Source organism: Symphalangus syndactylus, chromosome 8 (genome assembly GCF_028878055.3).
Source record: "Symphalangus syndactylus isolate Jambi chromosome 8, NHGRI_mSymSyn1-v2.1_pri, whole genome shotgun sequence".
Lineage (NCBI taxonomy): Eukaryota > Metazoa > Chordata > Mammalia > Primates > Hylobatidae > Symphalangus > Symphalangus syndactylus.
Genome location: NC_072430.2, coordinates 58,946,065 through 58,958,505, shown reverse-complemented (window position 1 = coordinate 58,958,505; position 12,441 = coordinate 58,946,065). Strand labels below are relative to the sequence as shown.

The 12,441-nt window shown below is 39.5% G+C and overlaps 1 protein-coding gene across 7 annotated transcripts in view; it reads left to right on the top strand.

Moving 5' to 3' along the window:
* The window catches only part of ARID4A (AT-rich interaction domain 4A), a 76,899-nt gene that overhangs the window by 19,168 nt on the left and 45,290 nt on the right, over window positions 1-12,441 (top strand). For 5 of the 7 annotated variants that reach the window (XR_008659472.2, XM_055289235.2, XM_055289234.2 and 2 more), the window contains exons 6-9: window positions 1,705-1,784; window positions 1,874-1,968; window positions 7,068-7,200; window positions 11,817-11,896. Coding sequence is in view for 6 of the 7 variants with exons in the window: in XM_055289235.2 (XP_055145210.1) it covers window positions 1,705-1,784; window positions 1,874-1,968; window positions 7,068-7,200; window positions 11,817-11,896 (388 nt within the window). In the remaining variant the exon portion in view is untranslated. Of the gene's footprint in view, window positions 1-1,704; window positions 1,785-1,873; window positions 1,969-7,067; window positions 7,201-7,379; window positions 7,833-11,816; window positions 11,897-12,441 lie in introns of those variants that run through there. The other 2 variants (XM_055289236.2, XM_063645532.1) reach the window with 2 other exon arrangements.

Sequence of the window (12,441 nt, the reverse complement as noted above, 5' to 3'; positions counted from 1 at the left end):
ACAGGCGTGAGTCACCATGCCCGGCCAAGTAGTATGATTTTTAAAAATATGTAGTAAAGGCCAGGCGCGGTGGCTCACGTCTGTAATCCCAGCACTTTGGGAGGCTGAGGCGGGTGAATCACAAGGTCGGGAGATGGAGACCATCCTGGCTAACACGGTGAAACCCCGACTCTACTAAAAATGCAAAAATATTAGCCGGGAGGGGTGTCATGTCCCTGTAGTCCCAGCTACTCGGGAGGCTGAGGCGGGAGAATGGCGTGAACCCCCGGAGGCGAAGCTTGCAGTGAGCTGAGATTGCGCCACTGCACTCCAGCCTGAGGGACAGAGTGAGACTCTGTCTCAAAAAAAAAAAAAAAAAAGTAGTAAAAGTAAAAAATTTGAGAAAGCTTCTATGTAATTATGATATTTTAAGTTTGTTTCTTTCTCTCTTTCTTTCTTTCTCTCTCTCTTTTTTTTTTTGAGACGAAGTCTCGCTCTGTCGCCCAGGCTGGAGTGCAGTGGCGCGATCTCCGCTCACTGCAACCTCTGCCTCCCAGGTTCACGCCATTCTCCCACCTCAGCCTCCCGAGTAGCTGGGACTACAGGCGCCCGCCACCACGTCTGGCTAATTTTTTTTGTATTTTTAGTAGAGACGAGGTTTCACCGTGTTAGCCAGGATGGTCTCGATCTCCTGACCTGACCTCGTGTTCCGCCCGCCTTGGCATCCCAAAGTGCTGGGATTACAGACGTGAGCCACCACTCCTGGCCTAAAGTTTCTTTTTAAAAAAACCTTTATATTTGTCTTCTTTTTTTTTTTGTTTTGTTTTGTTTTTGAGACAGAATCTTGGTTTTGCTGTCACCCAGTGGCATAATCATGGCTCACTAACCATGGTTGAGTGTTGGTTTTTCGCGGTTCAAGCACTTGTTCCACCACGGCCTCTCCAGTAGCTGGGACCACAGGCATGAGCCACCACGCCTGCCCTAAAAACTTTTATCTTTCTGTTTCCTTATTTCAACCTTTATTTCTAAACTACTCAGCCACGTACAGTGGCTGATGCCTGTAATCCGAGTACTTTCAGGGCTTAGGCGGGAGGATAATTTGAGGCCAGAAGTTTGAGACCAACCTGGGTAAAATAGCGAAATCCTGTCTTTATTTTAAAAAAAATTTTTTGTTTTAAACAGACTACTTATATCCTTTTCTAACAAAAGAAAGAACTTGTATCTTACGACTTTAGAATTTGGCAGCCAGTACATGTAGTAGGTTATCATGCAAATAAATAGAAGCAGTAGAATAATTCAATAGCAATACCAGGAGTCAGTTTCTGGAAGTTAGGGGTACTCTAATATTAAACTTTTGTGGAAAAATCCATAATACTTTTTTTTAAATCAGGTTTTTGTTCATTCTTCTAGGATTGCAGTTAATGTAATATTTATGCTTTGACTAGGTTGCTAATGAGTTAAGAAGGTGGTTCTGTAGTGATAGAAATCAAAAAAGCAGATGGAAATACTTAAGCAGTTGTGGGCAGCCATTTAACCTGTGTTTTTGGTATCTGTAGAATGAAAAATATGGCATGGTATGCTCATTGTAAAGGTTTTGAAAAATGACTAAAATAATGGTTCTTACAAATATTAAGCTCTAATTAATAGCAATAATAGCATTCTGTGCTTTTAAGTTTTTATTTCATTAGTGTGCATAAATTCTCTGTTATCTTGTGCTTATTATAGTGTTTGATGATGGTGATGAGCGAACATTAAGACGTACCTCACTTTGTCTGAAAGGAGAGAGACATTTTGCAGAGAGTGAGGTAGGGTGACACGGATGGACTATTTGTATTGAACTACAGGTACTGATCTAGAGGTAAAATGTGATTTAATTAATGTATTTCTTATACAGACACTTGACCAGCTTCCATTAACAAATCCAGAGCACTTTGGAACTCCAGTAATTGCAAAGAAGACGAACAGAGGAAGGAGATCTTCTCTTCCTGTGTGAGTTTTTTCATATATGGTATCATTGTAATTACAATTATTATAACCTTAAACAAGGGATTTTGTTAGGATGACTAAATTCATTTGGGTAAGCTTTCCATAGCATATTGTATCCTTATGTTAGACATTTTACCCTGAGTGGACCTTGTTCTTAATTATTCCCATTATTTGCTCAGGAATGATAACAACTCTTACTTCAAAAAGATTATTTTTGTTTTAAGTTACTTTGCCAAAGTTTTTTTTGTTTTGTTTTGTTTTTGGTTTTGTTTTTTGAGATGGAGTCTCGCTCTGTTGCCCAGGCTGGAGTGCAGTGGTGCAATCTCGGCTCACTGCAACCTCCGCCTCCTGGGTTCAAGCGATTCTCCTGCCTCAGCCTCTTGAGCAGCTGGGACTACAGGCACGTGCCACCACACCTGGCTAAATTTTTTTTTTTTTTTTTTTTTTGTATTTTTAGTAGTGATGGGGTTTCACCATATTGGCCAGGCTGATCTCGAACTCCTGACCTTGTGATCCACCTGCTTCAGTCTCCCAGAGTGCTGGGATTACAGGCATGAGCCACCATGCCCAGCCTGAGCCACTGTGCCAGGCCCAAAGTTTTTAATTGATACGATGATTTTTCTATTTTAAGTGAGTATATGTTTTTTATCTTTTACTTCAAAAACATTTCAAACTTAAAGATTGCGAGAATAATACACGAATGTCTATGTATGAATGTCTATATGCTCTTTTTGTTGTGTGTGAGATGGAGTTTTTCTGTGCCACCAAGGCTGGAGTGCAGTGGCATGATCTTGGCTCACTGCAACTTTTGCCTCCCAAGTTCGAGTGATTCTCCTGTCTCAGCCTCCTGAGTAGTTGGGATTACAGACGCACCATCACGCCTGGCTAGTTTTGTATTGTTAATAGAGATGAGGTTTCTCTATGTTGGCCAAACGGGTTTCGAACTCCTGACCTCAAGTGATTTGCCCGCCTTTGCCTCTCAAAGTTGTGGCTGGGGGCCAGGCGCGGTGGCTCACGCTTGTAATCCCAGCACTTTGGGAGGCCAAGGCGGGCGGATCGCAAGGTCAGGATTTCAAGACCATGGTGAAACCCCGTCTCTACTAAAAATACAAAAAAATTAGCCGGGCGTGGTGGCGGGCGCCTGTAGTCCCAGCTACTCGGAGAGGCTGAGGCAGGAGAATGGCGTGAACCCGGGAGGCGGAGCTTGCAGTGAGCCGAGATTGCGCCACTGCACTCCAGACTGGGCGACAGAGCGGGACTCCGTCTCAAAAAAAAAAGTGCTGGCTGGGATTATAGATGTGAGCCACTGCACCCGGCCTAATGTCTATATACTCGTTATCTAGATTTACCAGTTCTTAACATTTTTCACACATTTGCTTAATGATTCCTTCTCTATATATATACTAATTTTTTTTTTCTGAGACGGAGTCTCACTCTGTCGCCAGGCTGGAGTGCAGTGGCGCAATCTCGGCTTATTGCAACCTCTGCCTCCCGGGTTCAAGCGATTCTCCTGCCTCAGCCTCCCGAGTAGTCAGAACTACAGGCACGTGCCACCACTCCCAGCTAATTTTTGTATTTTTAGTAGAGACAGGGTTTCACCGTGTTGGCCAGGATGATCTCGATCTCTTGACCTCGTGATCCACCCGCCTCGGCCTCCCGAAGTGTTGAGATTACAGGCGTGAGCCGCCACACCCAGCCTATACTAATTATTTTTATATTTCATAATAATAATTTTATTTTGCTGAACTATTTGAGAGGAAGTGGCAAGCATCATGATCCTTTATCATTAAATATTTAAGAACAAGGAGATGTTCTTACATAACCAAAGTATGAATACCAAATTTAGAAAATTTAACATTGATAGACTACTATCATACGGTTAATATTTCAAACTTTGCCAGTTGTTCCAATAATAGTCTTTATAGCATCCCCCAGTTCCCCTGATTACAGGATCCAATTCAAGATCATGCATTGCATTTAGTTTATATGGTTCTTGAGTCTCCTTTAATCTGAAAAAATTCTGTAGCCTTTTTTTTTCCATGACATTGACTTTTTTTTTTTCTTTTTCTGAGACGGAGTCTCGCTCTGTCACCCAGGCTGGAGTGCAGTGGCTGGATGTTGGCACACTGCAAGCTCTGCCTCCCAGATTCTCGCCATTCTCTTGCCTCAGCCTCCCAAGTAGCTGGGACTACAGTCGCCCGCCACCACGCCCGGCTCATTTTTTGTATTTTTAGTAGAGATGGGGTTTCACTGTGTTAGCCAGGATGGTCTCGATCTCCTGACCTCGTGATCCGCCCGCCTCAGCCTCCCAAAGTGTTGGGAATACGGGCGTGAGCCACCATACCCAGCCGACGACATTGACGTTTTTGAAGAATACAAGACAATAGTCTTGTAACCTGTTCCCTAATATGGGTTTGTTGGATTGTTTTCTCATTGTTAGATTCAGGTTATATATTATACTCCATAAGTGATGTTGTGTCCTGAAGGAAAGCACAGCAAGAAGTATTATCAGTTTGTCCCATATCTGGTGATACTAACTTTGATTAAGGTGGTGCCTGCCAAAGTTCTCAACTTCAGAATTATTGTAGTTACCATTTTTCCCCTTTGTAAAATCTGTGTGGAGATACTTTGAGACTATTTAAATATTCTATTCTCTGTCAAACTTTCATTCACAAGTTTTATCATGTACTAATAATTCTTGCCTGAATCAGTTAGTACTATTATGATAGCAAAATGCTAATTTTTCTAATTTTTCATTCTTGCTACATTTTTTGGTTATCATTTAGTTATAATGAAATTCTTTTCCTAACACTGTGGATTCTAATTTTACTTAATGGGTTATAATTCCGGTTGTTCCAGATTTAGCCAAGGGAGCCTTTCCAGGATGGCTTCTGTGTTCTTTTGATATGGCCTCACCATTTCTTGAGCACTTTTTCACCTTCTGGCATGACAAGGTATCCTAGGCTCATGTTAATTTTTTCCTGTGCCAACCCTGGAATTGGCCATTTCTACAGGGGTCCCTTATTTATTTTAGTGGGAATTAATATTTAGAAACCAAGATCCCGGTATTAGATATGTACTCACTGCTGCTGGGGAGTATATAATGAGTATTTTTAAAGGCAAAGTCAAATAACACCTAAGCTGCAAACCAGAAAATAATAAAAGACCTCTGAGGACCCTAAATGGAAATCCCAACTCAGCCATATACTAGATATATCACTTTGGGAAAATTACTTAACCTCTTTAAAGTTAACCACATTTATGTATATTAACTCAAATCTTCACAAAAACCTGCAAGATATTATTATTCTCAATTTGTCATTGAGGAAAATGGGAACAGTAATGTCTTGCTGGTTTTTGTATTAGGTAATGTATACAATTTTCTTTGTTGTTTTTTTTGTTTGTTTGTTTGTTTTTTTTGAGATGGAGTCTCACTCTGTCACCCAGACTGGAGTGTAGTAGTAGTGGTGTGATCTCAGCTCACTGCAACCTCTGCCTCCCAGGTTCAAGTGATTCTCGTGCCTCAGCCTCTCGAGTAGCCAGGACTACAGGTGTGTGATACCACACCTGGCTAATTTTTGTATTTTAGTAGAGATGGGGTTTTGTCATACTTGCCAGGCTGGTCTCAAACTCCTGACCTCAAGGGATCCACCCGCCTGGGCCTCCCAAAGTGCTGGGATTACAGGTGTGAACCACTGTGCCCAGCCGATAATGTATATAAGTTTATCAGTGTGTAATAAGTACTCGGGACATGATATATATTTAATAATTCAATACCCAGTATTTTATTTCTAAGCTAACTCTATAGACTTCTACTGAAAACTCCCTTATACTTATTTTTTAATTTTAACAAGTTGAGTTATCTGGTTTCTCAGAGTGCAGCTGACTGGAAGATGTATCAAAAGGAAATACAGAAAAGATTAGTAGATGCAGTCAATAAAGAAAACTGTGGAGTTTCACAGCTGAGAAGTCTATGAGAAGAAAAGAAGGACTAAAACCATAAAAATATAATGAACTAACTGGTTTTGAGCCATTTAATAAGAGTTAATAGCTCTGCATACTTCAGTAAACTCCAACATTATCAATATATTGCAGGATGTCTTCAAGAAGATGTCAAATTCAATATATATTAAGAGCTCAAATGGGGCGTACATAGTTATTTTTATTTTAAAAATGTAGGCTTGGCTGGGCACGGTGCCTCACACCTGTAATCCCAGCACTTTGGTGGGCTGAGGTGGGCAGATCACTTAAGGTCAGGAGTTCAAGACCAGCCTGGCCAACATGGTGAAACCCTGTCTCTACTAAAAATACAAAAATTAGCTAGGTGTGGTGGCGTGCGCCTGTAATCCCAGCTACTTGGGAGGCTGAGGCAGGAGAATCGCTTGAACCCCAGGAGGCAGAGGTTGCAGTTAGCTGAGATAGCACCACTGCACTCCAGCCTGGGTGACAAAGACTCCATTTCCAAAAAAAAAAAAATATATATATATATATGTGTGTATATATATATGTGTGTGTGTGTGTGTGTATATATATATGTGTATATATATGTGTGTGTATATATATGTGTGTATATATATGTGTGTATATATATATGTGTGTGTGTGTATATATATATATATATATATATGCTTAAAATTTGTTGACACTTAAGGGTAAACTTTAGTTACCCAGATAAGTTACCTTAAGTAAACCCTTGTGGGTATTTTAATGAGATATTTTCATAGCCAGTTAGAAAGTTAAAGTTATATTATCTGGCATAAAAATAGAAGGGCAATCTTAAAAAAAAAAAAAAGTATTTGGCACAATAAGTATTTAATGGTGGTGTAATTAGGTTCTTCTGTCCCAGCTGGTGGTGGCATTTGAGCCTAAGTCTAAGCACTCATTGATCTGGTGAAGTGGACTCAGAGTTACCATAGACAGCTCAGGACTGCATACCTCTGTGAGGCTAAGGAAGGACCCATGTCTTTAGTTACAATAAGAATGAAGAGGCTATTACTTTAGGGTGTAGTCCATTAGGAATTGCGTTGACTATATTAAATTCACAATACTCTATCGAATAATTGTTTGTGTTAGGATAATGATCAAGGTATTCTAACTTTTAGTACTGAAGATGAAAAGGAAGAAGACAGTAGCGAAGAGGAAGATGAAGACAAGCGCCGTCTCAATGATGAATTACTAGGAAAAGTTGTAAGTGTGGTGTCTGCAACTGAGAGGACTGAATGGTATCCTGCTTTGGTAAGTAAAGTTTCTTGGCAGAGTTAATCAGCCATCTAAATATTTGTTTAAAATGGATTTTTTTTAAAGCATTTAAAATATTTTGAAAGTATTAAACAAATTTGGACTTTATTGGAGATTTTTTAATTGAATAATCGTAGTCAGGTCCAGAATACTTCACTGTCTCCTTTGGTTATTCTTTAATTCTCTATAGCCTTTTATTGAGCTCTTTTATAATTCTTCCCTCATAATATGTCCAATGGCTTTTTACTCCATTCCCATTACCATGGGTTCCTTTAACTTGATTCTTGAATTCTTTCTTTACTATTAATTCAGATTAATTTTCCATTACTAATTTTATAGAGAAATAGTTTTTTCTTTCTGTAGAGACAGGGTCTCACTCTGTTTCCCAGGCCTGGAGTGCAGTGACATGAGCACAGCTCACTGCAGCTTCAGCCTTTTGGGCTCAGGCGTTCCTCCTGTTTCAGCCGTCCAAGCAGCTACAAGTACAGGGGTGCGCCTCCACACCTGGCTATTTTTTTATTTTTTATTTTTTGTAGAGATGTAGCCTCACGATGTTTCCCAGGCCAGTCTCAAACTCCTGGGCTCAAGCAATCTTCTCACTGTGGCCTCCCAAGGGGCCAGGATTACAGGTATGAGCCAGTATGCCTGGCTGAGAAATCTTTTTAAAATATCAATTTAATCATGATAGTCCCATTCTCAGAAATAGACAACCTTCAGCGAGTCTGCCTAATTGATCAGTTTTGCATTTTTTAAATGGATATTTGAGGCCATCCCTGCTCTCAATTTATTTCCTATTTTTAGTGTAAACTCTACTCAAGTTCTTTAACTGCCCCGTGTTTAAGATACATCACTCCTCTAAGCACTTATCCCTGTCTTAAATTAATTACTATTTACTGAGGATCTGCAGTGAGTTCAGCTTTGTTCTAAGTTCCTTAGAAGATAAACAAATACGAGGCTTAAATGTATTGCCCTCAAGAAGCTTACTGTAGACATGTAAGAGATTACATAGTTATTAAAGATTGTATAGTAAATTAAACAATTTGGTACTGAATGGAGTAAGAAAGGAGGGGTTCACCTAAAATTTAAGGAAGATTTTAGAAATGACAAGTTTTGGGTGGATTGGTAGAGAAAGCTAATTTTTGCTTACACAGAGAAGGAATAAGAAGAAGAGATACACGAGAATTATTTCACAGAGGAATAAAAAATAATTGGGAATTAATGGCTTTTTTCTTCTCTTCCTACTCCTTCCTCTTCCACTTCCTCATCCCCTCTGAAATATCTCTTAAAGTTCAGCTCAAGTCCTATGTTCTTTGGAAGGTCTCCCTTAAATACTCTTGTTTTGTTTTGTTTTTGAGAGAGGATCTTTGTCGCCCAGACTGGAGTGCAGTGGTGTGATCACAGCTCACTGCAGCCTTAACCTCCCTGGGCTCAGGTGATCCTCCCACCTTAGCCTCCTGAGTAGCTTGGGACCACAGGTGTACATTGCCGCACCTGGCTAATTTTTGTATTTTTTTGTGGAGATGTGGTTTCGCCATGTTGTCCAGGCTGGTCTCGAACTCCTGGGCTCAGACAGTGGCCTTGGTCTTCCGAGGTGCTGGAATCGCAGGTGTGAGCCACTGCGCCTGGCCCTAAATACTCGTAACATAAGTATGCCCCTTTGAATTTTGGTATCACTTATCTCTAATAATAATTGTGGCACAAAATGTATCCCAAATTAGATTATAATCCTGTAAAGAGCTGAAAGTATATTTTTAGGTTTCTGTGTGCATGTAAATATATTACTTAGTTCCTAGATAATAGATTTAATTTATATGGGGAAATTCTGAAAGTCCCTCGAACCTTTCAGTTGTATAGAAAAATAAGTAATTTGGATTCAGAATATTCAGACTGTAGGTTTGCCAAGAGTTTTTTTTTTTTAAATAAATTCTTTTATTTACTCAGATTTATCATTTACCAGAGGATATTGAAAATAAAAAAATAAGTAAGACACTATTCTTTTTTTTTTTTTTTTTTTTTTTTTTTTTTTTTTTGAGACGGAGTCTCGCTCTGTCCCCCAGGCTGGAGTGCAGTGGCGCGATCTCGGCTCACTGCAAGGTCCGCCTCCCGGGTTCATGCCGTTCTCCTGCCTCAGCCTCCCGAGTAGCTGGGACTACAGGCGCCTGCCAACACGCCCGGCTAATTTTTTGTATTTTTTTAGTAGAGACGGGGTTTCACCGTGTTAGCCAGGATGGTCTCGATCTCCTGACCTCGTGATCCGCCCGCCTCGGCCTCCCAAAGTGCTGGGATTACAGGCTTGAGCCACCACGCCTGGCCCAAGACACTATTCTTACATTTGATGATTTTATGTATAATGTACACAATAATCCAAGTAACAGTAATATAAGGTAGTATATGTTCAATATTAGGACTCCCTGGCCTGAGAGATTACATTTATTTGAGGAAAATACAGAAAGCCTTCAGAAAGCAGGTGCTTTTGAGGTGAGCTTTGAAGGATTTAAAGATAGTAGGCAAAGCTTCACTAGAGAAAACAAAAAAATAGGTTAAAAAAAATAGCATGCCTCTAATCCCAGCACTTTGGGAGGCCAAGGTGGGCGGATCACGAGGTCAGGAGATCGAGACCATCCTGGCTAACATGGTGAAACCCCGTCTCTAGTAAAAACACAAAAAATTAGCCAGGCATGGTGGCGGGCACCTGTAGTCCCAGCTACTCGGGAGGCTGAGGCAGGAGAATGGCGTGAACCCGGAAGGCAGAGCTTGCAGTGAGCTGAGATCACGCCGTTGCACTACAGCCTGGGCAACAAAGCAAGACTCCGTCTCAGAAAAAGAAAATAGGAATGGGTTTGTTCATGGAACTATTTGCTCTGGGAGTCCATTTTGGCTAAATATTAAATGTGAGTGGGGGAATAATAGGAAATATACCTGCGAACATAATTTCAATCTAGGGCAGAAGGGTCTTTAAAAGTTCATCTAAAGAATTTGGACGTAATTCTGCAGAGAATTTTCCAGAAGAGTGATGTTATTTGAGCTACATGTTTAGGAATGTGAATGAAGAATGGCGTGTTACTAGAAAGACTGGAGGTGGCAGGAATCTATTTGAAGGCCATTAAATAGTTCATAGGTAAGGTAATTAGACCTTGGGTCATGCCTACTCATCCTTTGAAATTTACCTTAAGCTTTTCCTGCCACACCTTTTCCTTGCCCAGGTTAGGTGAAATCTTCCTCCTCGATGTTTTCGTACTATTGTGTGCTTAGTGGTATCACTGTACTTATCCTCCATTGTGTTCTTTTTGTGTATCTTTTTATGTTTGCCCCTCCAGTACACTGTTAGCTCCTTGAGGGTTGGCACAGCTATATTATTAGTCTAATAATTACCAGCACCTAGCAAAGAAACAAAAAATACTTCCATCTGGTGTTAAGATGGCTGATGTGACTGCCAAGAATATTCAATTATCTGGATATACACTGTTCAGTATGATAACCATGAACCATATGTGGCCATTTAAGTTTAAATGTAACTTAATTAAAATAAAATAGAATTAAAAATTCAGTCTCTCAGTTGCACCAGCCACATTTCAAGTGTTTAGCACCATGTGACTCACTGCTACTGTATAGGGCAGTGCAGATATAGAACATTTCCATCAGTGCACAAAGGTCTGTGAATGGTGCTGGAATGTAGCAGAGAGAGGCTAGTGTTAGGGAGAACATGAACAGATACATTTAATCAATTTTTTAAAAATATAAAGTTCTATAAAGGATACAGAGATTATTTACCAATGATACTGTTAAGATATTTTCAGAAGTTAAGAAATTAAAAAGTTCTTTGTTCGTGTTTTAACTTGTTTTAATTACTAAGGATTGTACATATCTTGGTTAAAAAAGGTAACATAGATTTTTTTTTAATGACCAGATTTCAAAAAAGATCCTTATTCAAGTATATTTTTAAAAATTATGTGCCAAATTTTCATCACAGATTATACATTTTATTTTTTGGACAATAATTTAGCTTAGAATAAATCCTGATATTTTTAAAGTGCTGGTCACATTTTAATTTATATTTCTTTTCTTTTTGAAATGGGGTCTCATTGTGTCACCCAGGATGGAGTGCAGTGTTGTTAATTTGGCTCACTGCAGCCTCCACCTCCTGGGCTCAAGTGATCTTACCATCCCAACCTTTTGAGTAGCTGGGACTATAGGCACACACCACCACACCAGGCTAATTTTTGGTATTTTTGGTAGAGACAGGGTCTCACTATGCCACCCAGGCTGGTCTTGAACTCCTGAGCTCAAGCCATTTGTCCACCTTGACCTCCCAAAGTGCTGGGATTACATGCATGAGTCACTAGGCCTGGCCCTGTGTTTCATTAATTATTCATTTTATAATCTAATGGCTATGGATAAATTAAATTTCTAGACAGCCAATGTGCAGACAAAACATATAAGGGTATTTTTTTTGTATGTAATTCATTAATAATAGGAGCTATTTATAATGAAGCTGTTTTTTGTAAAATATAATCTATTTGAGAAGTTAGGGGATCCAGAATTGTTCTTTTGAAAAATACTGTTTTACTGAGCACAGGAAATAGGAATCAATCTGTTTTTATTTTATATTTCAGGTAATATCTCCCAGCTGTAATGATGACATCACAGTGAAAAAGGATCAGTGTTTAGTTCGATCATTTATTGATTCTAAATTGTGAGTAATGAATCCTTTAATGATGTTACGTGGGAGGAAAAAAAATGGAATTACAATGAGAGACACCTCCCCCACCAAAACTTTATTTTTGAAAGTCTAATCATTCATGAACTGAGAAGTTGTTACCTAATAGGTTTTGACTTTTTGTAACGTAGGGTATTTTTCACTAATAAATTTTATATAAAGACTGTGAACAACATTATGTGAGAACAATATTAAGAACAGTTTTTTTTTTTTAGCGAAGGATGGTATTGATTTTTTTCCTTAATTGTAAAATTCTATATTTTTGTCATGTACTAGTACTATGTGACATTTATTATTAACTCCGAAGCTTATTTTTTAATCTATATTACAAGAGCAATTATTTTGACTTTTTTCATGATTAAAATCCAGACTTTTGGGCCGGGCGCAGTTGCTGCTGCCGCCTGTAATCCCAGCACTTTGGGAGGCTGAGGCGGGCGGATCATGAGCTCAGGAGATCGAGACCATTCTGGCCAACATGGTGAAACCCTGTCTCTACTAAAATATAAAAAATTAGCCGGGTG